At 41.9% G+C, this 25,710-nt stretch overlaps 1 protein-coding gene across 6 annotated transcripts in view; it reads right to left on the bottom strand.

The window, feature by feature from the left end:
- The window catches only part of Lrrc7 (leucine rich repeat containing 7), a 417,668-nt gene that overhangs the window by 22,523 nt on the left and 369,435 nt on the right, over window positions 1-25,710 (bottom strand). For 5 of the 6 annotated variants that reach the window (XM_041664566.1, XM_041664138.1, XM_041664325.1 and 2 more), the window contains 2 exons: window positions 23,388-23,480; window positions 2,408-2,482 (listed from right to left, as the gene is read on the bottom strand). In XM_041664566.1, the coding sequence (XP_041520500.1) occupies window positions 2,408-2,482; window positions 23,388-23,480 (168 nt within the window). The remainder of the gene's footprint in view (window positions 1-2,407; window positions 2,483-23,387; window positions 23,481-25,710) is intronic. The other variant, XM_041664412.1, reaches the window with a different exon arrangement.

Genomic DNA, 25,710 nt, shown 5'->3' with positions numbered 1-25,710 from the left:
TATTATGGCTTGGGAGGCTGGGAGCAGTGTCTCTTTGCTTTATGTCTTCTTTGTTCTTTGCTGTCAAACCCAGTAACCTCAGTGCTCAGGATGGTTGTTTGTTACACTTTTCTCTGTTTATTTATATTTCTCAGGATTTTCATTGTTATTAAGCCTTGTAAATATATTTGTCCAAGTGACAAAATCCAAGTGATCAACTTTGTGATTGATAACAGAGCTGTTTCCCAGTGTTCTTAAGAGTTCAAAGGCATTAAAGCAAATCAAGACCATAGCTTACTTTCTCACTTATGACACTGACAACCATCAAAGAATTAGTCTTTTTTTCTAGAGACTGTAATTGGCCACTTTTGATTTTAGTTACTATGAGCAAAGCTGTAAGGTTTATGTGTTTCCCCCCCTTTTCTGACAGTGGACTGTGGAAGGAATTTTAAAGGGGAAACGAAATGTCACACCTCTGATGTGGTTGGTGGAGAGGAGAGATTTAGCCACGCTCTTGCCTCTAGCTCACTGACTCATAATTCCTTCCCACTTCTTATTCTAGGAGCCCACTTTGTGTACTTGGCAGCCGGGGTGTAAATCTTGGGATTCGAAATGCCACACATTTTTCCTCCTGCCCCGCATATGGCTGTCAGAATTTCACAAGAAAGAACACATGCTCATCCCATTAGGAGACATGAGCATCTTCTTTTCCACGGAAGGAGGTGGTTCTTCCTTTTTAACCTGAGCAGACGACAAGTCATTTTTCTAACTTGGGAATGGGTAGGGGAAGCCTGTCACCTCGTCTGAAGCTGTAGAAGGTGAATCTGCCCATTCTGCCCCCATCACCTGGTCTGAAGCTGTAGAAGGTGAATCTACCCAGTCTGCCTGTCACCAGGTCTGAAGCTGTAGAAGGTGAATCTACCCAGTCTGCCTGTCACCAGGTCTGAAGCTGTAGAAGGTGAATCTACCCAGTCTGCCTGTCACCAGGTCTGAAGCTGTAGAAGGTGAATCTACCCAGTCTGCCTGTCAGTCACCTGGTCTGAAGCTGTAGAAGGTGAATCTACCCAGTCTGCCACCCTCTTAGCTCAGAGATCAGAAATTAATTGGCTACACCTTTTTTTTTTCTTCAAATTCTGAGATTCCTTTGAAGTTCAGTGGGGGAAGAGGAGGAGGGCAGGGGACTGGCACAGAGCTGAGGACCAAGTTCCCTTTCCCCCATGCCTTGTTCTCAGGGTGCCTGAGCCAAGCACTAGCAATTTAAGGCAGTTCCATCATTTATATAATGAGAATTTCTGCTAAATCATTTAATTTTGAGCACACTGGGTCTCCTTAAAGGTCTTTCCCATAGTGTGGGAGATAATTAAACACCTCTTATATGGCAGTTAAATTTGGGGAGAAGGAAAAGAGAATCAGATGGATAATTTTAAACCAAGTGCACGTTTAACTGTTTAATGCAGTGATTCTGTCCTGATTATAGGTACAGCTTTAAGTTTGAGAAAGCATTTTTCCACATGACATTTAAAAACTTACTCATGAGCCAGGCGGTGGTGGCGCACTCCTATAATCCCAGCACTCGGGAGGCAGAGGCAGGTGGATCTCCGTGAGTTCGAGGCCAGCCTGGTCTATAAGAGTTAGTTCCAGGACAGGCTCCAAAGCTACAGAGAAACCCTGTCTCAAAAAACCCAAAATCAAACCAAACCAAACGAAATGAAACCAAAAAGCTGAACTTGTGTTTTGGACAGGAGAGAAGAGAGCGACAACCGTGTGTTGCAGTCTTCAAACAGAGAAATACGTTCACTCTTGTGAACTCATGTAAAGTCACACAGACGCCCCGCACAGGCAATCATGCCTACTTTTAGTTTGTAACCACGCAAGCTCATGTGTTTACATGTATGGACACTCCTGGATTACTGTGTAACTCCACTCAGTGCAACAGTAATGTACAGGATACTGCCACATACTGAGATCTTGTCAGGCATTCAGTAAAAGGTTTTGGGTTTGGGAACTGAGGTGGACTGTCCTTTTGGGTAAAAGGCTTGCTAGAAGGACTGTTAAGGCCACAGACAGCAGCACGATGGGGCTCTGAGGAGAGTTCGGGCCCGCATGGTAGAGTGCTGGACCCTTGTTAAACAGGTGAGGGATTCTGTTACCCTGGGGCCTGTTTGTAGAATCAGTTACGGGGTTGAAATCTAGGGCAAGAATCTAGAATAAGTTACTTTGGTTCTAGGCACCAAATTACTTTAGTTTTGGGAATTGTTATTATTCAACTAAAATGGAAGAGCGTTTACTAATTGGCATGGCCATGACAGACACTACTCATGGCAGATGGGGCTTTAACCCCACTGTGACAAGTAGGCGACATTTATTGTCAGAGTTTGGTTCAAGTCCTGTACCCCGATATTGGCATGCCAGTTTTTGTTCGTCTTACCTGAAGGATCTTATCCCCAGGCTGTAGTAGGTTGGATGCTGGTCCATCAGGCTGAACCCTAGTAACAAAGATACCCTATAAGTCAGAAGTGACATAGGTTAGGAGTTTATCCCCAACAAGTAGGTGCACTTAAATACATTTCCATTCATATAGAAAACAGTAAAAACAGCTTTAAAAAAAAATCACAGTTTACACAAATAAGTTTTACAAGGGTTATAGTATTTAACTACAATTGCTCTACAGTCAAGTCTAAGAAAAAGCACATTTAATATGAAGATTACCCTGTCTTTTATAAAGTACAATTGCAGTTTACATACCAACCTCACAGCCATCAATAGAAATACCTTTTTGTATAAATTCTGAATTTGCTATAACTACTGGTACAGGCTGCAATCCCAGTAATCAGGAGGCCGAGGCAGGAGGATTGATGTGAATTTGAGACAAGTAGGGCTACATAGTGAGTTCCTGGCAGTCTGGGGTGCAGTGTGAGACTTTGTCTCAATAGTGAGCAAGCAAACAAACTAATAAAAGATGAATCAAACCAACTAACTAAGCAAACAAAGCCCTCAACCAAAGCAAAAACAGCTTTGTCAAATTTAGTTGTAAAATGGAATATTTTGGTGGAAAAGACAGGAGGATGAAACGCAGTGCCGGCTTCTCTGATCACAGTGGGCATCTACGTTGTGAGGACAAGCACAGACCCTGCAGTCAACCCTTCCTCGGTCTGGCAGCTTGCATGTACCATCTACCCAGGGGACTGCTACTGATTTTAGTTAGCACCCTTTGGAAGCCTCCCTCTTTCCTACCGTGCTGTGACAGGCAGAATGACGGTATTGTCCCAAACAAGCCCCTAGTCTCTGGTTGCCTCCAGCGACTGCCACTCAGGTGACCCTGATCGCCTCTATTCGGCTTCCCATGCAGCGACAGTTTAATAAGGTTTGCATAAATCCAAACCACAGGGGCCAAGCTATACATCCACATCCACAACACTGGGGCTCTCACAGCGCACAGCCTGGCTGCCTGGAGACATGAGGTTGGCATCTGCGACATGCTTAATATCAGAAGCAGCATCGCGACTGCACGATTCCATCACTGTTCTGTGAGTTTGCTGTCAAGCTGACTTTTACAGTGGCCTGAGCTTTCTAAGGCTGTTATTGCTGTTTCCTAAAGCTTTGCTATTTATTTCCAGCCAATCCTTTTCATGGACTAAGACGCTTCCATTGCTGTCGCTCCCTTCTCTCTGTGTGTCCTATTCCCAGCACATGGCCATGTTAGGGAAAGCAGTGATCCATGAGGGTGCCTTGTGACACCAGTTTTGTATTTGTATTATTATTTGTATTTGTGTGGTGTTGCCCCAGGACTGCCTCAGGATCCCAGTGTCTCAGTTCTCCAGTGTTTGGAAAAGACTGTAAATAAATCCAAGCCTCTCTGAGCCTCCATGCTAGTGGGGTCGATTGGAGATGAAAACAGTGACAACATGTCCTCTTTCAATAACTCCCTTTGTTCTGAGACTTGAGAGAGTATTTTGACAGCGGGGAGTCATCAGACTTTTGTATTAAAAATTACACGAATAATATTCCTTCTGGTAAAAAAAAATCATATCATATGGAATACAGCAAGCCATTCGGTTGGTGTTTTAGCAACTTGGGGTGGGGGGATTTGGGCATGTTCAGATCCTGACATGTGAGGAGACATGAAGATATGCTGCAAACTATCAAACAATGCATCAGAAAGTACACCAATATCCCGGCATCTGAAGCTACAGCCACATGCATCTCACCCCAGGAAGGGACCCTTCCCCATCACCCCACATCTCTTCTGTATTGAGCAATATGTATTTGACTTTTGACTGCAGCTGTAACAAATCTCCACAGATTCAGTGACTGAAAACACTGCCAAGCTGACCACCTCACAGTGTTGGAGTTCTGACCTGGCTGTCATGGTTTCAGAGCGAAGGCACATGTAGAACTGTATACTACGAAGGGTCCTCTTGTTGAGAACTCACTTTCTCTTCCTTTCTAGAACAGCTTCTAGGGATGTGCAGACTCTTGGGTGATAGCCTCCTCCTTGCTCCTTTCTTCAAAGACAGCACAGACCATCCCTTCCTCCTACCACAGCCAGGGGAGGTTTCCCACCTCCAAGGACTCATCTGGATAACCTAGGGTAGTCCTAGCTCAAGGTTCCTAGCCATGGCGTATTCAAAGTCCCCTTTGCTATATAACATGCTATGTTAATGGGTTCTGGAAATTAGAGTGTGGTCACATTTGGGGAATCATATTTTCTGTCTGGCATACTGTAGCTATAGCCAACACTGCTCTGGTGTTAGCCTTCTGTGTGTAACGTTTAAAAACTGGCAAGTACATTTTTAGATACATAATGTTTCTTCACTAGTGAAATGTATATGAAATGGCACAAAGAGAGAGATGTCTTAAGTGGGCGGATGCATATAGAACCCACGGGACAGCAGAAAATTCCATAGATGATCAATAACTAATGCTATAGTTTTTGAAGGTCTTAAGGCTGAGCTACATTTGAATATCTTATATCCAACAAATCCCACTTTGAGAACATTCCTAGATTTGCTGGCCAAAAGTTACTCCTCTCAGTGAGCATATTAACCAACATTTGCCATCTTTACTTGAATCCCACAGGTAAAGGGATTAGCTTCTCTTATGTCGGAAAGGCGTGCTGGAAAGTTCTTCTTGCCTCATCTGTGGACTCCTTGTGGTGGCTCATTGTGACAATGGCTTCTATCACTGGCTATTGACCATAAAGGACCTAGGTTCCATCTGGGGAGCTTTCCAGCTCTTGATGACTTCCGGAAGCTCTTTTCATTGTTGTTCCAAGACAGAATTGTCAGCTCTTCATTTGCCTGACAGACTCTTCTGTAGCTTATGGCATCTCTGACTACGTTTGACTAATGTCTCTCACCTAATGATTTCTCCATGGTTCCTTAATGACTCAGACGCATGGTTTAACTTGGTACTCCTCCTAGATGCTAAATGATGTCTCAGAGCAGAGCACCATGGGTGCTACAAAGTTATTTCCAAAGACAGAATCCTTGTTCTTTGTAGATATTAACATTTGGGTGCATGTAATATTTACATAGATTGCAAAGAGTCATGTATCAGAGACCGCTATAGATGTTTGACATTGCTAATCCTGTTAGGGCCCGCTGGCTGCTCTACTTGACATGACCTGTTGTCATGTAGTTTTAATTATGTGTGTGTGTGTGTCTGTCTGAATGCGGTATGTTCACACGAGTTCAAGAGTTCTCAGAGGCTTGGAGTATCAGATCTTCCTGGAGCTAGAGTTGCAGGTGATTGTGAGGCACCTGATATGGAAGCTGGGGCCTGAACTTGGGTCCTCTGCAAGCAGTATGTGATCTTAATCACTAAGACATCTTTCCAGCCTCTACATTTCTGTCCTGTATTAAAATTTGTCTATTTGCAGTTATATGATCTTCACGAAGCATCCATAAACAGGGTTATGAAAGCATCAGTGTTAAGATCTGACCTATTCTGGTTATCTAGCCTCTGAATACCATCCAAGGAGTTACCAAGTTAAGTCTGCAAGGCCAGCACTTCACATTCTAACTTTGAGAAGAACGGAACTTTGTATGGTTTTCTTAATGATGAAGGTGAATGACTGTGACAATCTCAGCTATTGTCAACGTAGACACAAAAATAGAACTAGCCTTAAGGTCCCTGCAACCTCAATGCATGAAATACCTCTTTTTAAAATTCCCTAAAGTATTATCTTTAGTTACTACTTGGAAATGGTTTCTAAGAAGGCCATATCACAAGTAAAAATTATATATGTTACAATTCAGAATATTTTATTTTTACATCAAGTATTTTAGAATATAGTCTTTCATGTATTCCTGTAAGTATGAAAGTTCAGAGAGAGTTTCCAGAGGGAAAATGACTCATTAAAGAAGCAAATGAACTGGATGTTTTATAGTGTTGCAGGGGACACTGCTTTCTCACCAGAGAAGGATTAAGTACTAGCTTCCTCCACGAAGCAGGCAACCTAGATTTACTTACATCAAGGCTTCTAGAAGCAATGTTAGATCACTCTGCAGTACAGCCTCTGTAATGGCTGTAATGGGCACTCCAAAAACAAAGACAGCATGATATTGTGTGATGATGAACTCTCTTAAAGTTTAATTGTTATGTGTCAGGTCTTAGACTTTGAACAATCTGCTGCCTTAGTAACAGAAGAATTTATGTGGAACAAGAAAAGATTTTTGTTCCATCGCCATTAGAAACTAAGAAGAACTTCCCACAGGGCAGGGAACCCTGATTGCTCTTCGGGCTGACAAGGGAGGGGGACTTGAGTGGGGGAGGGGGAGGGAAATGGGAGGCGGTGGCAGGGAGGAGGCAGAAATCTTTAATAAATAAATAAATAAATAAATAAATAAATTAATATATATACATACATATATATATATGTATATATGTAGAAACTAAAAAGAGAGGAGACCAAGATAGGGGATGGAAAAAATGGAAAGGGAAGAGAAAGAAGGAAGGGCAACAGCAGCTGAATAGTGTGCTTCTCCCCAAACGGTGAAGTTTAATACTCATAAAAGGTTGTGATGGGAACCAGCGTGATGGCTCAGCTGGTGAAGGTGTCGCCATCAGGTCCATAACCTGAGTTTGATCCCTGGACTCACATGGTAGAATGAGAGACCCAACTTCTAAGATTGTTCTCTGACCTCCACGTGTGTGCCACAGTGCACACACACTTGTGCAGGTGTGCATAGACAACACAACAAACAGACCAATAAATGATCAATCTTTCATGCAAAGTTGACTGGAATGAGGATCATTTGGAGACACACCCCTAGGCCTATCTGTGAGAGTGTTTCCAGAGAGGTTAACTGAGAAAACAAGACTCCACTCCATAAGTCAGTTCCAGAAAGAATAAAATGAAAAGAAAAGAGAAAGTAGGAAGCTAGCTGAATGCCAGAATTCATTTCTCATTGCTTCTGGACTAAAGATGCAATACGACCACGAACCTCACTTTCTCTTTCTCTGTCGTACTCTCCTGCCGCACAAGATGGGGCTCTCAAACTCTGAGCTAGAACCAGCCGTCTCAGACATAGCATGACCACTGAGAAAATACCAGAGGAAACTGTTCTCAGCTCAAAATTTTCACTAAGAAATACACAGTGGTGGAAACATCCCTTTGAGCTTCTCAGGTGATTATCTGTGAGACTGCAATGGGATTCCTGGAACAATTGCTAAATTAAAAACATAATCATACAACTGCCAAAACCAGGTGCAGTTTTAGCTCTTATATTCTATTTCCCCCAAAGACCACAGTCTAGGGAATATGCTACCAGCCGGTCTGTCATTTCTAAAAGTAGCCTCAGAGAAAAAATGAATAAGTTGCTTATATTGTGGTGCTCTCAAGAAGTCAGAAGCATTTATTTTTATTTGTGCACTAAAAGGTTTTTAGAATGAGACAACTCCAAAGACCAGACTGCACGTGTCTCTTCTCCCAGGATAGGACAATAGTAAATTGTACAATTTTAGTTTGAATCTCTGTCATACATTTTCTAGGTGTCTCCTTTCTGGTCATCTTTATAATAGTTGCTTCTCTTATTGCTATGACACAATATCTAATAAGAGCTACGTCTGGCCCAGATCTCTGGCTGCTAGAGAGATGGGGCAGGGATGGCACCCACTAGTGTTACTCTTTGAGTCCTGCACAGCTAATGTGTGCTATGAAACCTTGGCAGTGGAAGCAATCTGGACTGCTTAGCTTTACACAGGTTACTGATTCTGTCTAAGCCTCTAATGGTTCCCGAAACTACAAAAGACAGGAGATAAACAGAGGTGACTGTGGCTTCTCCTCTAAGCTCTTCCTAAAATAGTGGCGGTTTGTAGGCTCCACCTATCACCTCTGCAGGCTCCCTCAAAGCCCTGTTAATGTGCTATTTTTGGACCGCATGCATCCTTTCAAAATCATGAACTGGAAAGTGATGAATTTAGTTAAACTTTCTTTTCACTTAACTTAAATTTTTGGTGGTGAGAAGATGTTTTTCCTAAGTTATATAAAAATCAAGTCATGTTTCTTGTAGGTTTAATAATGTTTGAACAGCTTATGCAGTGCTTTGTAGTGAGACCATTCTAGAGATACTTCTTAGAAATGACATTGAAATCAAGAGGTCAAAATGTCTGGCGACAATTATCCCATAGACACTGCAGTTCAGAATCCCTGGTGCGCTTGGGTGAAGAGGCTCTCAACAGAATGTTTGAGAGTGCAATTTTCTCTCTTCTTTTTCACTTCTATTCTATATTTGCATGCTGTTCTGGGGACAGGGTCTGTTTTATCTGCAGCTGGACTCAAACCTACTACATAGCTGAGGGTGACCTTGAGCTTTTGACCCACCAACCTTTACTTCCCACATTTTGGGGTTCCAGGTGTACACCATCACAACAGATTTAGGCAGTGTTGAAAACAGAGCTCAGGACAAGCTTGCTAGGCGAGTGTTCTACCAACTAATGTTCTAATCACGTCTCTAGCTCCACATCCTGTAGTATACGAAATTTGAAAAGCAACTATTTTCACTTACTACATGTACAGTTTTTCTAAAAGTTATAGGTCAAAGAAAAAAGAGCCCTCTGGCTTACACATCTAGGACTGAGAATTTGTCTGAAGGACCACCAGTCAGGCAGGTACATGTCCTGGCCCTGGTAAGCCAAAGGGTGCAGCTCACACCCAACAGAACCCACAGAAGTGTCAGCAAAAATGGTTCTTGGGCCTCTGGTCCTACAGATTGCACTCAGTTGATGTGGGAGTGTCATATATCAATCTGTTAATTTCATTGGTTAAGCAATAAAGAAACTGCTTGCCCTCATAGGTGGGAGGAGTAAACAGGACAGAATGCTGGGAGGAAGAGGAAGTGAGCTCAGACTCCACAGCTCTCCTCTTGGGAGCAGATGCCTCAGAGAGATACCATGCTCCGTGCTCCCGGGCAGACACACGCCATGAAGCTCTGATCCAGGATGGACTAGGCTAGAATCTTCCCGGTAAGACCGGTTCTCACAGATCATTAGAGATGGGTTGATCGGGATATCAGAATTAGCCAGTAAGGGCTAGAGCTAAAGGGCCAAGCAGTGTTTAAATGAATACAGTTTGTGTGTTGTTATTTTGGAGCATAAGCTAGCTGAGCAGGTGGCCGGGGTGCTGGGAACGCAGCCCTGCCGCCCCTATTACTACAGATTGGCGCCCAGATGTGTGGACAACTGAATCCACTGAAAGCCTGAGAAAGCTTGGGAAAGAGAAGAGCATGTTTTCTTGGTAGCTGCAATTTAATAGAGGCTTCCTGACTCAGCTTGAGCTGCAAAACCCTGCAGCTCATTAAGAGGTCCTGCCACGAAACACTTAAATGGTGTTGACGAAAAGCTGAACACATGCTTTTCGGTTTTCAGCCGTAGCAGGAAAAAAGCTGCACCGTTTAAAAATGCCAGCTTTCTGGGCTGTCCTGCCAGGGCAAACTCTGACTCTTTTATGCAGGCGGTTTGTGCGGTTTGCAAGCACAGGCTGCTGAAGCTCGCTTGCTGGCAGGGACCTTGAAATGCCATAGAGTTGTGGCAGTAAACATGGCTACAGCCAATACCTCAGCCATGAGGCTGGAAAGCTAAGGAATGGGCTACATCTAGCCGGCAAAGCCACACCTTTAATCCTACTGATATTGTTTGGTAAATTAAAGGCTCTTGTGGTCAGAAAAAGAGAGATATACAGTAAAGAGAGATTCAAAGACAAAGAAAATTTCTAAATGGTTTACTGTGTGTTAAAAATATGTGCAAGCTAAAAGTTTAAGTTCTTAAAGTAAGAAAAAAAAAGGAAGAGAGTTGTTGTGTGTGGTAGTACACACCTTTATTCCCAACACTTGGAAGGCAGAGGGAGATTGACCTCTGTGACTTCAAGGTGTGGTAGCACACGCCTTTAATCCCAGTGCCTAGAAGGCAGAGACAAACAGATCTCTGTGAGTTCAAGGTGTAGTAGTGTACACCTTTAATCCCAAATGCCTGGGAGGCAGAGACAGGCGGATCTCTGAGAGTTCAAAGACAGCCTGGTCTACAGAGTTACTTCAGGTCAAAGATACAGAGAACCTGTCTCAAAAAGCAAAAAGTTAAAAGTAAAAATAAATGAGATAGAGGTTAAAACAAAGCTGTACAAAGATGGAAAACACACAGAGAATTTTGATACTGTATGCTATTATGCTCTCTTTAAATTATTTAAATGCAGAGGAAGGAGCAACAGATGCTAAAAGATATTTATTTATAAATGCTGCTGAACTAATCCAACATAGATATTTTGATGCCTTGACTTTGAAATTTGGATCTAAGGACATGATGCTTTGGAAAGGAGTTTCTTCTTTTGTTTTCACAGAGGATCAGACCTTGTGGATTGCATTTATCCCGATATGGTAGGATGGACCACGCCCTCCTGAAGGGTTGTTGTGAACATCTCCAGAAAATTGCTTCATTCAACTGCCAACTGAGATGAAATTAGCACACAGGTTATACCATGAAAGACCTAATTAACGACGCCCCCATTCAGCAGGAAGCAGTTTGGAGAGAAATAACTGCGCCCATATTCCCCAAAAATGTTTATAAATGTTCTTTTACATTTAAAGGGGGATATGATATAGGTATGAATAATTTGCATTAGTATAGATTTTTCTTTATTGATAGAGATTTATGGTCAATTTTGTTATATGTATATGTATTTCTGATATTGATTAAGGTATTGTGATTGTGTAGTTCATTATTAAAATGTAATGTATAATTAGGAAATATAGGTTGTTGATGGATAATCATAAATAATAGTCAAGTTTGTAGTCATGTTAGTTAATATTTTCTAGATGTGCGTAGATATATTTAAGATAGGCATTCTTCATATTTTTCAAAGATTATAGAATATGGCATTTTAAATGTTTTAATAACTTAGGACTTTTTCATGACAATGAGACACTCTGCTCCTGGCAGCACCAATCTACTTCAGGAAGAAGATGGGCATCGAAGAGGATCTTTATGGAGTTTGATAGCCATTTGGGCAAGAAACTGCTCTTGCCTGGACTATTGCATAAACTGGACACAGAGAACCCACAGAGAGAGGACTACTGAACTTGCCTAAGGTGAGATGATCTTTCGGGGTTCCTGATTCATGAAAGAGTCTGCGAGACATTCTGCAGGACACAACAGATAGTGACTGAACTGACTTTGAATTTTCCTGCTTTATGGAAATGTCTGCTGGATACCATGGGCCTGAAGGCTGAAGATGGATGCCCCAACAGTACAGAGGAACTTTGGGTGACTGTCCAGGCAGCGAGATGTCTCTGTCATTTCTAGAGTTTTAAAAGTTGCTTTTTTCTTGTTTGCTTAGGTAGTATTGTATCTTTCTGGAGTCTTTGATGGAGTTAAGAATAGTTAGTTATAGTTATAGTTTTCCATTGTTATGATAAAAGATAAAATAGATATAAATATTGTAACTGTAATTCTTGCTTGAAAACTGTTTTGTTATATGTAATTTTGCTATGTTAAAGTTAAAGTCTTCCTTTTTTTGTTTAAACAGAAAAAGGGGAAGTGATGTGGGAGTGTCATATATCAATCTGTTGATTTCATTGGTTAAGCAATAAAGAAACTGCTTTGCCCTCATAGGTTAAAACATAGGTGGGAGGAGTAAACAGGACAGAATGCTGGGAGGAAGAGGAAGTGAGCTCAGACTCCACAGCTCTCCTCTCGGGAGCAGACGCCTCAGAGAGATGCCATGCTCCGCTCTCCGTGGCAGACGCATGCGATGAAGCAAGCCACCAGGTTAGACATGCTGAACCTTTCCAGGTAAGACCGGTGCTCACAGATTATTAGAGATGGGTTGATCGGGATGTGAGAATTAGCCTGTAAGGGCTAGAGCTAAAGGGCCAAGCAGTGTTTAAATGAATACAGTTTGTGTGTTGTTATTTCGGAGCATAAGCTAGCCAGGCTGCCGGGGTGCTGGGGATGCAGCCCCGCCGCTCATATTACTACACACCCAACAGAACCCACAGAAGTGTCAGCAAAAATGGTTCTTGGGCCTCTGGTCCTACAGATTGCACTCAGTTATGAATCTGAGATGGTCACCTTCATGGCGCTGAACCTAACCATCTGACCCAGTGTAATTTATAGATTTGTGTGACTTTCCTGTCATAAGGAGACCATTTCCCAAGTGGTAGCTTCAGTGAGAAATGCCCTGCAGAGGCTCATAGGCTTCAACACTGGTTGCAGGTGTCCCTGTTTGAGTTTAGGAGGTAGAGCCTTGCTGGACAAGGTGAAGGGGAGGGGATGGGAGGCAGCTTTGAGATCTTACAGTCTATCCCCACTTTCTTGTTCACCCTATTTCCTTACCTCCATGCAATGTGACCTGCTGTCTTCCCATGGCACTACCTGCCCTGCCATGATGGACTACATTCTCCTGGAACTGTAAGTCAAAAATAAACCATCCCTTCCTTAAATTGCTTGGCCAGGGTGTTTTTAGTTACAGGAAAGGAAACCAAAACACAAAATCTAGGAAATAGGCCTAATTAGCCATTTTCAGTAGAGTAGAGGATGTCCATAAGAAAAGAAGAAAATTAAAAATTAGATAGGAATTTCTTTCCCCACTTCACCATTTAACTCAACACCAAAAGGAGTTATTTATTGATGTCTTCACTGGTGAAATAACAGTGACAAAGAATCTAGTCTGAGTTTAGTAGAGATTTTAAGTAGGGGACACAATTTTTTTATATTAGTCTCTAAGAACTTGCACATGCATGTGCTTTACTGACATTGTAAAGGTGACGGTATGAATGTCTATAATTTGGTGTTTTGCATTTATTGTTGCTTAGTTTAACCTTGGATTCATCTTAAACTTATATACAATTTACATATATTTGAAATAAAGAATAACTGTATTGGTTGGCTGTTGAGTATATTTCTGGGACTTTATGTTGAATTAATGTAAATCATTTCAGGAAAAATGGAAAATGTCATGTTAAAAGTGACGTCCTTAAGATCTTTCCTTCTTTTCCTTTTTTCACCCTCTCATTTTTTTACGTTTATTAATTTGTTTAGTGTGCATGACTTGTGAATGTTCCACAGCGTGTGTAGTGCGCACGGAAGTCAGAGGTCAACTTCCGAGAGTGGTTTTCTCCTCCCTTGTGGGTTCTGCAGACTGAACTCAGGCCATCAGAAGAGGCAAGCGTCTTTGACTACTAAGCCATCTTGTTGCCTCCTGAGAGCTGTTTGATGAATTGGGGCAAAGCCACAGTGAGAATGTATTTGTTGTTCACTTGGCTCATGTTTGGTTTTTATTAAAGTTCACACTTGGCTTTAAGAAAATTCCCAGGGTGTTTGCTTCAGAAGTATGTTCCTTCCCTTAAATCCTTGGTTTTACAAACTGCTTTTTTCTTTTTTCTTTCTGTTATTTTTTTTGGGGGGGAGAGGGCGGGGTTCAAAAATATATACCTCAATAAAAACAATAAAACAAATAAACAAAAGAATTTTGTTGATAACCTCTTGGTAGAGATCTATCCTGACTCCCTTTCCTGACCAGTGGCCTCCCCTGCAGGTTCTACTGGAAGTTCCTGAGGATTAGAAAACCACCCTTGGCCTACAATCTCCCTTTCGGAAAATGTGTGGAAGTTGCACCCTTCTCTCCAGCGATGCCTGCCGCTCAGGACAGACTGACTGCTCTGGGGCTATAGTGATGGATCTGCAACAGCCCTCATAGCAGCCTGTGGGACCAGACTCTACCGACACACTTTCCTTCCCCAACCTCCCTGCTTCCTCAAGTTGACAAAGATTCCCATCTCAGACTCTGACAGACAAATACACGGTGCAAGGTTCAGTATGTCACCCAGACCTTGTTTCTCAGTGACTCTTCGGAAGTCAGGATCAGGAGACAAAACACTTGACCCCCGTAGCACAGAACTTCAGGGCAAAATGAGGGAAACAGAGCCTATGAATAATATCTCATGCATATCACAAATATTATTTAAATAAAATATTAAAATTGCTGTATGCAGAGAACTGACTATGGTTACTTTCTATTCATTCATTATGATCTAGTTTTAGTAATAAGTCTTCATAATTGTTCCAAATAGTCTACATTGTTTAATGTCTTTTTAAGTAGGAGGCCTGAACATTATGAGTTTCCTGAACACAGCTGAAAATGGGGTCACTCTATAAGGAGTGTGGTGGAGTCCGCACATCTCCTATGCTCAGGCTCTCAGCAGCACCCCTTTCTGGGGGTTTTATAAGACATGATTTATGAGTGGCTTTGAAGTGCGTCTGTGTTTTAATAGTAAATATCTGACATTTTTTCAATGAATAGAAACAAACTTGAAAGTGAAGTCTGTAAATCCTTTGCCGTTCTATTTTTAGGCTGATTTTGTTCCATGATAGCTAGCCAGTGCGGGGCATCAGAGAGATGTTAATAATGTAAGTGTCATTGGTAGCACAGCTGGACATAAAAAACCTTGGTGGTGGTGGAGTTTAAGACAGGGTCTTGCTATGTAGCCCAGGCTGGCCTCAAATTCAGTATGTACCGTAAGCTGTCTGGACTTGAGCTTGTAAAGACTCCCCTGCCTCAGAATCCTGAGTACTGCAGCTACTGCACCACCACATCCAGCTAAAATGCTATTTAAAAAATATTTATTTTAAAAAAGAACATTACTTGTATGAGTGCTTTCTCTGAATATGAGAACGTGTTCAACATGCATGCAATGCTTGTGGAGGCCGGAAGAGGGTGCTGGATCACTGCGACTGAAGCTACAAGTGGCTGTGAGCTGGGAACTAAGCTTGGTTCTATGCAAAAGCAGCTGGTGCTCTTAATTGCTGAATACTCTCTCTAAGACCCTAATATGCTACTTTTTAGCCAGCTTTTTTATTTTTACCCGCATGCCTTTGTATGTTTTCCCAAGAACTGAGACTGTACCGAGTGATGTTGTTTTCCTAAGTCAGAATCTACATATTTTGAGTGTTTAAGTGTGTCGATGCCCACATTTTCCAATAGGTTAACAGGCATCACTTGCTCTTTAGGAAAGCTCGACAGGAGTCACACCCACAGGAATCCTATTGATCGTAAAGACTAACTTTCTGCCAAGAGCATCAGGGCTTCTAACCCAGTATTGAGACACTGAAGGAAATGGGCAATAATTCACTTTTAATTTTTTTTAAATCCTCATGTTTCATTTTACTGTCCTGAAATAACCTCAAGTTGCAATGGGATGAGACATATCGGGGAGCACTCAGTGTGTTGTAACTAACACATGCTTGGCACTCCTCTTAAAGAGTTCGGGTTTACACATGAAATACTGTCCGTTTCGACCTCTTTCTAATAAATGCCATCCAAAATTGAGTTAATAAGCGCCAAGAAATCTATCCCTCCCTCTTCATCATTCTTTTCAACTTAACTGATAGCGTCTCCAAAACCATTCCATAATCACTTTGTCTTGAAGTAGAAGTAAAAGCGGGGCAGATATGTAAATTATAAAATGAATTTATGAATACTGACAATAAATCATATCTATCCAGCACTTATACAAAGGGAAGAGAGGGACGTGTTCCGTGTGGATGAATATTCATGTAAGTATAAATCACATGTGATAAAAAGCTCCAGACAAATATATTTGCTGCTTGTGTTTTTCATATCCACAAAGAGACGAGAAACACACAGACTCTGGTTTTTTTCTTTCAGAATTTAAAAGCATACGTTTGTTTACGAATCATCCAATAACACGAGGATAAGAAAAATTTTTTTTTTTTTTGTGTGTGTGTGTGTGTGTGTGTGTGTGTGTCTGGCCACAGATGTCGAGGTATTGGTGTCCTGGGGCAAAGGTGTCTGAAAAAATGTCCAGTTTTGTGCCTATCTTTCTTTTTTTAATATTGACCTTATGAAAACCTTAACGCAATGCAATGCCAGTATCTACACAAAAGAAAAGGCCTTATTGCTTCCAGGAATGGAAGATAGTGTGGAAAGGGCTGGAGCCCTGCTTCAGCTCATCTCGGCATCTAGAAGCAATCATTTGAAAATAACTTGATGACAACCCTGAGACTCTATGACATTTACTTAAAGTTCACTGGTGACTGCTGTATATTTTCCAACATTCCTCCCAGGGCTTGGACTTTTGCCTGTATCAAATTAAAAAAAACCAGACAAACAAATAAACAAGGATTCATTTCTCCCATCACTTCTGAGGTGACATTCAGATTTCCCCAGGTGGAAAAATGGTTGAACTCCATAGTGTTGGCCTAGCTTTGGCATCTGAGGGACTGTGGAGAGTAACTGTGGCTCCCTAGAAGTATGGCTGTTTCCTCCTGTAAGCCCCCGTGGGCAGCCTGGGTCTACGACAAAGCTCTCCTGTCAGCCAGTGATCAGATCTCAGTGCATGTTTCCCTGAAAAGACATTAAATTCTAGGCAGTTAGTCCTCTCAGCAAAGGGAGCAAGGAATGAGCTAGTCCCTAGATGATGAGCTTTGAATGTTTCATCAGATCTTTCAAAGGACCTTGGGTTGCTTTATGAAGGATTGCAAAGACTGGCATCATTTGTCTGTTACCCTGGTGCTTTGTTTCTCAGTCTCTAGCGGAACTCACAGTGGGAAATTCCTTGGATTTTGCCATCACGAATCAGTGTGAGTGTTTTAGTACAAGCATAGCGAGTTTCTTTCCTTGACAGAATTACCACTGCAAGGATGCCTCAGTGCACGAGTTACAGAATTCATCAGCAGTCCTCCATCTACTGTAGGTTCCTGACTGAGGATCAGTGGGGGAGGCATGCTGACGTCCACGGGTTTGTTGAAGCAAATGTGAGGATTTTGACTAATTAGGGGATCTATAATACTCTCAGTATTAGAAGATGGCATGCGTTTCAACGCCACGGGACTTGAGCTCATCATACGCTCTGCCGCTAAGTAGCATCTGCAGTTGGAAGTGTGTTAGAGCTTAAAATGAAAAGATTTGGAGTCAGATCAATTCGGTTTCAGGTTTTGTCTGTCACAGATTAGCTAAACGACCTTAGTCGTGTTAATGAATCCCTCTGGGACTCAGTAACATGGTGATGACAATTCTACCTGATGCCAAAATGATCACACGAGGTTACACCCACAAAATAAGCTTCCTACAGTGCCTGGCACATGATTGTTAATAAATAATATTTGCTTTTTACTGCATTATCATTAGAAGTATTGGATTGAAATCTTTCATCTAAACGGCATCTCGCTACTGTGATAGCAGCGTTTCTCTCTGATGATAAACTGGACCACAATTTCTGTCCCCTTAACTGAGAGGGAAGAGGTGGGCATCATAAAAGGCCATTCACACTCTGTGTACAAATACATAAAGTAGTTTTCCAAAGTTTTGTGCTGAGTTGTTTTTTTTTATGTACTAAATATTATTTTGACAGTGTCAGCTGCGGAGTTAATTACACGGATTCCTTTATCCCAAGGGACCACATTTGCTCAGGATCGCCTTGGGTCTTGGAGGGAAGTCAACTTTGCTTCAGATGCTGCTCCAAACACTCCAGTGTATGAAATGACTTGTCTTGTGAGACTTGATCCCAAGTCCATCTAAAGGCGAGGTGAAGGTCTGGGCTTGTCTGAGGTGATTACCGCAGGAATCTCATACAAGTCAGAAATTAGTTGGCAACTTCTGTGCCCTGAGCAGCTCAGTTCCCATTTGCTTGCCTACTCCTTCCTGCCTTCTGTTAGGGGATTGCTCCATGCTCTCCCTGCTTCTCACCAGTGTGGACAATCCTTCACACCCACCAGTCTTTGGAACTGACCACAACAGTATCGATAATACCGAACACAATGAGATAAATTTAGTGCTAACTGTAGCATATAAACTCCTCAGCACCTTCAAGACTTCAGATGGTCAAAGATTCTCAGCAATCAAGAGTTCAAAGCTCCATGAACAACAAACTTAGCAACACAGCCTGTATCCAGGAATATAGATAAAGAATGATTTGTTCACTGGAAGGGAGCATGTGTTACCCTGCAGACTAGAGTCTCTATGACATGGCTACTTCAGACTCAGGCAGTATCTGTTGAATTTAAATTGCTACTTAATTTGGTACCTTTCCTCTTCAGCTGTGAATTAGTCCACTAATGAAAAGGTAATTTCTTTTTCAACATGGTAGAAAAGAATATGTTAGTGTATTTTCATCCTTTCACTATTAGTTTTCAGAGGTAAGTATAAGTCCCCCCACACCGTGTGTATGTGCACGTTTGAGCATCATGTACATATGAAATGCATATGTGTAGATGTGCGCATGAAGGCTAGACTACCTCAGATGTCATTCATTCCTCATGCAACCCACCATCTTTTGTTGAGATGGGCTCTTTCATGGCCTGCAGCTTCCAAATAAGCTATGGTAACTGGCTATCAGCTCTGGGTTTCTGTCTGCCTCCCCTTCCCCAGTGCTGGGATTAGAAAAATGTACTGCTGAACCCAGCAGTCTCTATCAACATGGAGCATGAGGCTGAGGAAGGGAAACCGGGTGATGCAGACATGGAACTCTCCCCACAGGGAGCAGACTAAATTCCTGTGTAAATTGTTGGCGTCAACATCTTTAGACCATTTGGATGTTGTTAATCAGAAATCCATGACAAGTTTAGATTTCCAAGGAAAGTATTACTAACTTGAACAATGTTCTGTAGATTTGAAATTCTGGCTACTCCCATCAGTTCTGCAATAACAGAGATGCACGATTTAGACTGCAAAATGGTTTAAAGTGTAATCAGGCAAAGAACAGTACTTTCAGGGAAGAATCCTTCAACAGCCGCATGAAACAATCCAAACTCTCTATCTGCGACATTTATCCGGAAGAGTTACAAGATCACAGACACAGTTACGTCTCAGTAAAGCCACCCAAACAACAATTAAATGAATGTAAGAGTTTTGTAGTCATTCATCCATTGCTTGTGGGAATGCAAACTTGTGCAACCACTTTGGAAAGCAGTGTGGCGGTTTCTCAGGAAATTCGGGATCAACTTACCCCTGGACCCAGCAATACCACTCTTGGGAATGTACCCAAGAGATGCCCTATGATACAACAAAAGTATATGCTCAACTATGTTCATAGCAGCATTGTTTGTAATAGCCAGAACCTGGAAACAACCTAGATGCCCTTCAATGGAAGAATGGATGAAGAAAGTATGGAATATATACACATTAGAGTACTACTCAGCAGTAAAAAACAATGACTTCTTGAAATTTGCATACAAATGGATGGAAATAGAAAACACTATCCTGAGTGAGGTAAGCCAGACCCAATAAGAGGAACATGGGATGTACTCACTCATATTTGGTTTCTAGCCATAAATAAAGGACATTGAGCTTATAATTCGTTATCCTAGAGAAGCTAAATAAGAAGGTGAACCCAAAGAAAAACATATAGGCATCCTCCTGAATATTAACCTTCATCAGGCGATGAAAGGAGACAGAGACCCACATAGGAGCACCGGACTGAAATCTCAAGGTCCAAATCAGGAGCAGAAGGAGAGAGAGCACGAGCAAGGAACTCAGGACCGTGAGGGGTGCACCCACACACTGAGACAATGGGGATGTTCTATCAGGAACTCACCAAGGCCAGCTGGCTTGGGTCTGAAAAAGCATGGGATAAAACTGGACTCACTGAACATAGCAGACAATGAGGACTACTGAGAACTCAAGAACAATGGCAATGGGTTTTTGATCCTACTGCATGTACTGGCTTTGTGGGAGCCTAGGCAGTTTGGATGCTCACCTTACTAGACTTGGATGGAGGTGGGTGGTCCTTGGAGTTCCCACAGGGCAGGGAATCCTGATTGCTCTTCGAGGGAGGGGGACTTGATCGGGGGAGGGGGAGGGAAATGGGAGGCGGTGGTGGGGAGGAGGCAGAAATCTTAAATAAATAAATAAATAAATAAATAAATAAATAAGAGTTTTGTAGTCACCATGGCAGAAGGGAATGATGCTGAAGGCTACGTTCTCAGGCTTTGCACTTAGAGACAGCAGACATGAAACATTATTCTAACACCCTATTCAGCAATGAGTTCATTCTTAATTTAAAAACCTTATTGTCTATCTTCCAAAAGTAGGGTGAGAAATTTCCTGTGCTGAGAGAAAGGAGAAAAGCGCATCTCTTGAATGGCAGCCCCCTGAAGGATGGTCAGGGAGTCCACTCAGGGAAAGGATATGAGGCCAAAGGCAAGAAGAGTGGTCAGCCACACAACTACTGTCAAAGGTGCCAGGAAGTCCCCTGGAGAAAGACTCTGTAATAAATGGTCCTGAGTTAACTGGGCATCACACACAGAATGTGAAACGAGGCCCATTATCTTTCACTGTGAAAGAAATAAACTGAAAGTGGGTCAAAGACCTTAGTGTAAGAACTGAAACTTTGAAACAGTGGGAACACAGTGGAAACTCTTCCGATGGGCACAGGTGAGGTCCTTCTGGGTAGGGCTTCAATCACACAGGAGATGGAACTGAGGAATGACAAGTGATGTCACACGAAATCTAAAGCTTCTTCACAGGAGAGGCAATAACAAGTGAGAGGAGACATCCTTTAGAACAGAGCAAGTCTTTGCCAACACCTCTGACAGAGGTTTAATAGCCACATGTAGAAAGGCCTGAAAATTAAACATGCCCTCAGCAACGAATCCACCAGGAAAGTCAAGATAGAGATTCCTTTAAAAAACAAAACCCAACGCAGAGCTAGATCACGACCCAGCTGTGTCACACCTGGGACTACATCTGAAGGGCCATTAGCACAACACAAAGATATTTGCACACGTGTATTCTCCGTGGCATTTTTCACAGAAACATTGTGAATCAGCCCAGCTGTCCATTGACAGATGATGGACAGATCTCTCCCCACCCCCATAATAGAGATTTATTTATTCAGCTGTAAAGAATGAAATCATCTCATTTGCAGCAAAGTGGATGGAACTGGAGATCACATAATTAAAGGAATAAGAGTCAGAAAGACAAACATGTACATGCTTTCTCATATGTATAACCGCAAGTTATATGTTTTCCATACACATAATGTGTATGATACAAAAATAGAAGGGAAGTGTTTGGGAAGAACAAGGGAACTAACAGGGTGGGAAGGGGGACCAGGAGAGTGATATCGAAATTCTTCTTTTTATATAACAACTATACACCAATAAAGAATTAAAAAGAGAGGATCAAGATGAATAAGATATGAGGGCATGGAGTTTAAATAATGCATCATACATGTATCTGATGGTTTGAAATTTTGTTGTTAATTTATGAAATTAAATAAGAGGTTGCCTTAACTATATCATCAACTACCTTAACTTTATAAGTCAGCATCATATAAAAAATGTCAATCCAGGCGGACCAGTGTGTTCAATGCTGTACTCCTGCCTCATGCTCAGACCTTCATGGAGGTAGCTGCTACAGCTTGCTGGCCAAGGGTCTTTCCACTTATCGTGACTGGAAACTGTTATACATCTTTCCCGATACACGTCACCATGTCAAGAATTCTAACCTTTTCTATTTTCTCTAGCAGGAGGGAGTATGGTGGCTGAGAAGAAGGTTAGAAAAAAATATGGGATGAAGGTCCTGTTTCAGGCTTTAGAAATAGCCATATAGGAGCAGTCTCTGTGTGTGTGTGTGTGTGTGTGTGTGTGTGTGCGTGTGTGTGTGTTTGTTTGTTGTGTGTATGTTTCTTCTGTGTAGGCCACATTTGTATACATGTACCTGTTAGGTTGGTTGACTTTGAATTTCTTCCTTGATCACCTCACTTTATGTATTAATTCAGGGTCTCACCCTTGAACCAGGAGTTTTCAAATTCAGCTCCCAGTAGCAGTTTGCTCTAGGTTAACTTGTCTCTGCTTCTTGCACTGGGGATTACAGGCTAGCTGTGATGCCTACTGGCTTTTATGTGGGTTCTGGGAATCCAAACTCTGTACTACAGGCTTGCAAGGCTAGTACTTTAACCACTGAGCCACCTCCTCTGTCCCGCATTCAAGTTTTCTTCAGAAGTAGATTTTATTTTCAGAAAGTGTCCTGTGAGCACTTCTGTAATAACAGTGAAATGAAAAGTCTAGACCTGATGTAGTCACTTAAGGTAATTCAGTTTGGTGAGACCAAAGGTAGATCATTTTAATTGTCAATGAATCCATCCACATTGGTTTCAATATAAGATTGTTAAGCACTAATAGTAGTAGGGCAGGCTAGCTAGGTAGGAAGGTAGATGGTATGTCCCAGCTGGCCTGCTGGGAGATAGGGGCCCAAATGGAACTAGGAAGAGTACTCATTTATCCAACGAGATGGGGGTCTGGTTCTTCTGATAATGCAACTTTAATTTTCTTATAAATTTTGCTTTCTGTGATTTTTCATTTCCAAAATTTCTGCTAATGAAACTGTCTGCAAGTCTGGTAGATCAGGATCAGCTGCTGGCTGGCCCGAACACCCAACCAGTCTTGTAGATCAGGGTCAGCTGCTGGTTGGCCCAAACACGCAACCTGTCTGGTAGATCAGGGTTAGCTGCTGGCTGCCCTGAACACCCAATGAGTCTTGTAGATCAGAGTCAACTGCTGGCTGGCCCAAACACCCAGTCAAAGTGGGATCATTTTGTCACTATAAGAAAACATTGTCCTAAACAACAAGTGAGCAATTCACAAATAAGTCTTTGGAACATTTCTCTTATAAATTGCTTAGATAGATTTCTTTACCACACACAACTGTAAAGTCAAAACAAAGAGGCCAAAAATATCTCCATGAAAACCAACCATGAGAATGGTACCCCAAACCCCTTTCTTCTCAAATAGGCTATTTGTTCCTCTCATTTCATTTCTGGCAAGCACTACGCTTGTTATTCCCTATTCAGACATGTTTTTCTTCCTGACTGGCTTCATCGTTAGCTACATCAGCTCAGTGCAACAGTGGAAGGCAGCATTTCGAAATTAAAATTGTCAAGAAGGACTTCACTTACCTTGTCGGAAGGTTTGAAAGGATTTCCTTGCCCACTAATTCCACCGCTGATACTAAATCCAAGTCCAGGGTTCTTTTCTATTCTCACACAGAACTAAGAAAGAAGATATGAAAAGTCAAACCAAGTAGCCATTACAAGTAAATGCTTCAAACAAGGTTTACAATTTACTCATATTTTTAGTGAGACCCTGTTGATGGGGGTAAACAACATAAACTCCACCAAAGGGGTAATGACTCTCTATGCCTCCATACGTCAGGAGCTACCTTGAGAAACCCAGGCCTCATGAGCACACTGGAGGTGAAGCAGTCTCTGCCACTCTAAACACATCTAGATTATGTCTAGACTACACACATGTCCAGACTATGTCTAGACTACTTAGGAAAAATACAGACAAGTGAGAGGAAGCAGAGACAGCAATTTAAATATGGAAGGCATGGTTGTGTTACGGCTAGTGTTACCGTAGTGGTAGGGTTGTTAGGGTTTTTAGTTTGAGGGAAATGGGGGCTGAGTTTTGTAGCAGCTGCTGAGGCAGGAGCTGGAAGACTAGAAGGCAAACCTCAACAGACACAAGGTTAGAGAGTGTGGTCCACAAGACAGAGACTGAGGAGTCTCATGGGTGTGGGGAATTTAGTCTAGCATTCTGATGGGCAATCCCAGGAACAAGAGCATCAAATGGATGGTCTACTGTATGCTGTGGCTGCAGTGAAATGGAACAAAACGTTTTGTTAATGTTCACTGGGAGAGATTTCACAGACAGGAAGTCATCAGGATGACCTGAGCAACCTCAACAGGTGAGATCTGGGGTTCTGTGCTGAGGGTGGGACAGGGGTCCCCAGATGGTGACCGTCTTGGACTAAGAGGCAGCATTTCATTGTTAAACGAAGAGAAAAGAGACTCACAAATGTTAGGTACAGAACAAGTGCTGGCAGCAGGGGAACCCAGAGGCACCAGAGGGCAACAGTGAGCTGACTGACAGGTCAAGAAAAAAAAATGATGAAAACCACACTGGCATATGCTTTGTATTTAAATAAACACACAAAGGAAAAGTTCCTAAGAAGACTGACCTGTTGGCTGGTTAAGCAACCTTATGCCTCTGGCTATTACTCATTCAGCCTCTGAACCCGGTTAAATGTGAATGCCCTAAGCACTTTCTATCCTTCTATTTTAAACACACGTCTAGTCTCTCCTCTTAGATAGTTCAAAGAAAACATGAATCACATTTTATACTTAACATGCACTTGAGTTACCAGACTTCGGATGAACTAATATTCCTTAGTAGCAGCATCCTTAGTGGGCTGTTCTCATTCCTAAAATGCATCTAACTGTCTTTGGGTTCATGTGCAACACAGGAGCAAAAACCCACCCACTATTGTGGTTTCTAATTTTAATTCATCAGCGAATAATTTCTAAATTACCTGTAAGTGCAATTGCCAACAGTACTTTTTCAGTCACTTAAAAAATACACTTAATTACAACTTCTCCTTCAACTGATGTAGACTTGTTAAAACTAGTTTTCACAGGGTAGCCAAAGGTAGTTTATAATAGTCTGTAATTTACATGCCTCGCAGCCTGTGAGGATGAACATAGAATAGCCTGATGCAGCTGGAGGGAATATTGTAGCTTTATTCTATGTAGCGCTTTGCCTCTTGGCTTTTATTTATTAATTAGAAAATGACAAGAAAGCATCCCATGTAATTAAAATCTCTCCTTTTGTCTTTGCTCACAGATTCATGCATTTTCAAATGTCAAATTAAGCAAGTTGAGTCAGTCTAAAAAATCTAATAGCACATTTTCTCTCATTTATGGATCCTAGATTTTATATAGACACATAAGTTGTGTGTGTAATATGAAATGAAGGTAGATGAAGAACCTTATAAGGAAGAAGTGGGTTGTGACCCCTTTGGGGGGTTCAACCAATCCTTTCATAGGGGTCACCTAAGACCATCAGAAAACACAGATATTTATATTATTATTCATAATAGTAGGAAAACTACAGTTATGAAGTAGCAACAAAATAACTTTGTGGTGGGGGGTCACAACATGAGAAACTGTGTTAAAGTTGCAGTACTAGGGTGATTGAGAACCACTGGTCTAAGGGAAGAAGAGGAGTCATGGCAAGGTAGGAAAAGGGAAAGAGAGGTTAACGCTGCAGGTATATTATATTCTTATATGAAAATGCTGTAGTGAAACCCCAGAACTTTGTACGATGAAGTACACGGACACGCAAACTCACACATACACACTCACACATACACATGGAAATGCACACAATACACACTCATGAATGTACACGTGGGCAACACACACATGTATCTCTTTGTAT

This window comes from Microtus oregoni, unplaced genomic scaffold, assembly GCF_018167655.1.
Source record: "Microtus oregoni isolate MIOR12 unplaced genomic scaffold, Mior012 000000F_ref0000247, whole genome shotgun sequence".
NCBI lineage: Eukaryota > Metazoa > Chordata > Mammalia > Rodentia > Cricetidae > Microtus > Microtus oregoni.
This window is presented reverse-complemented; position numbering and strand designations above follow the sequence as displayed.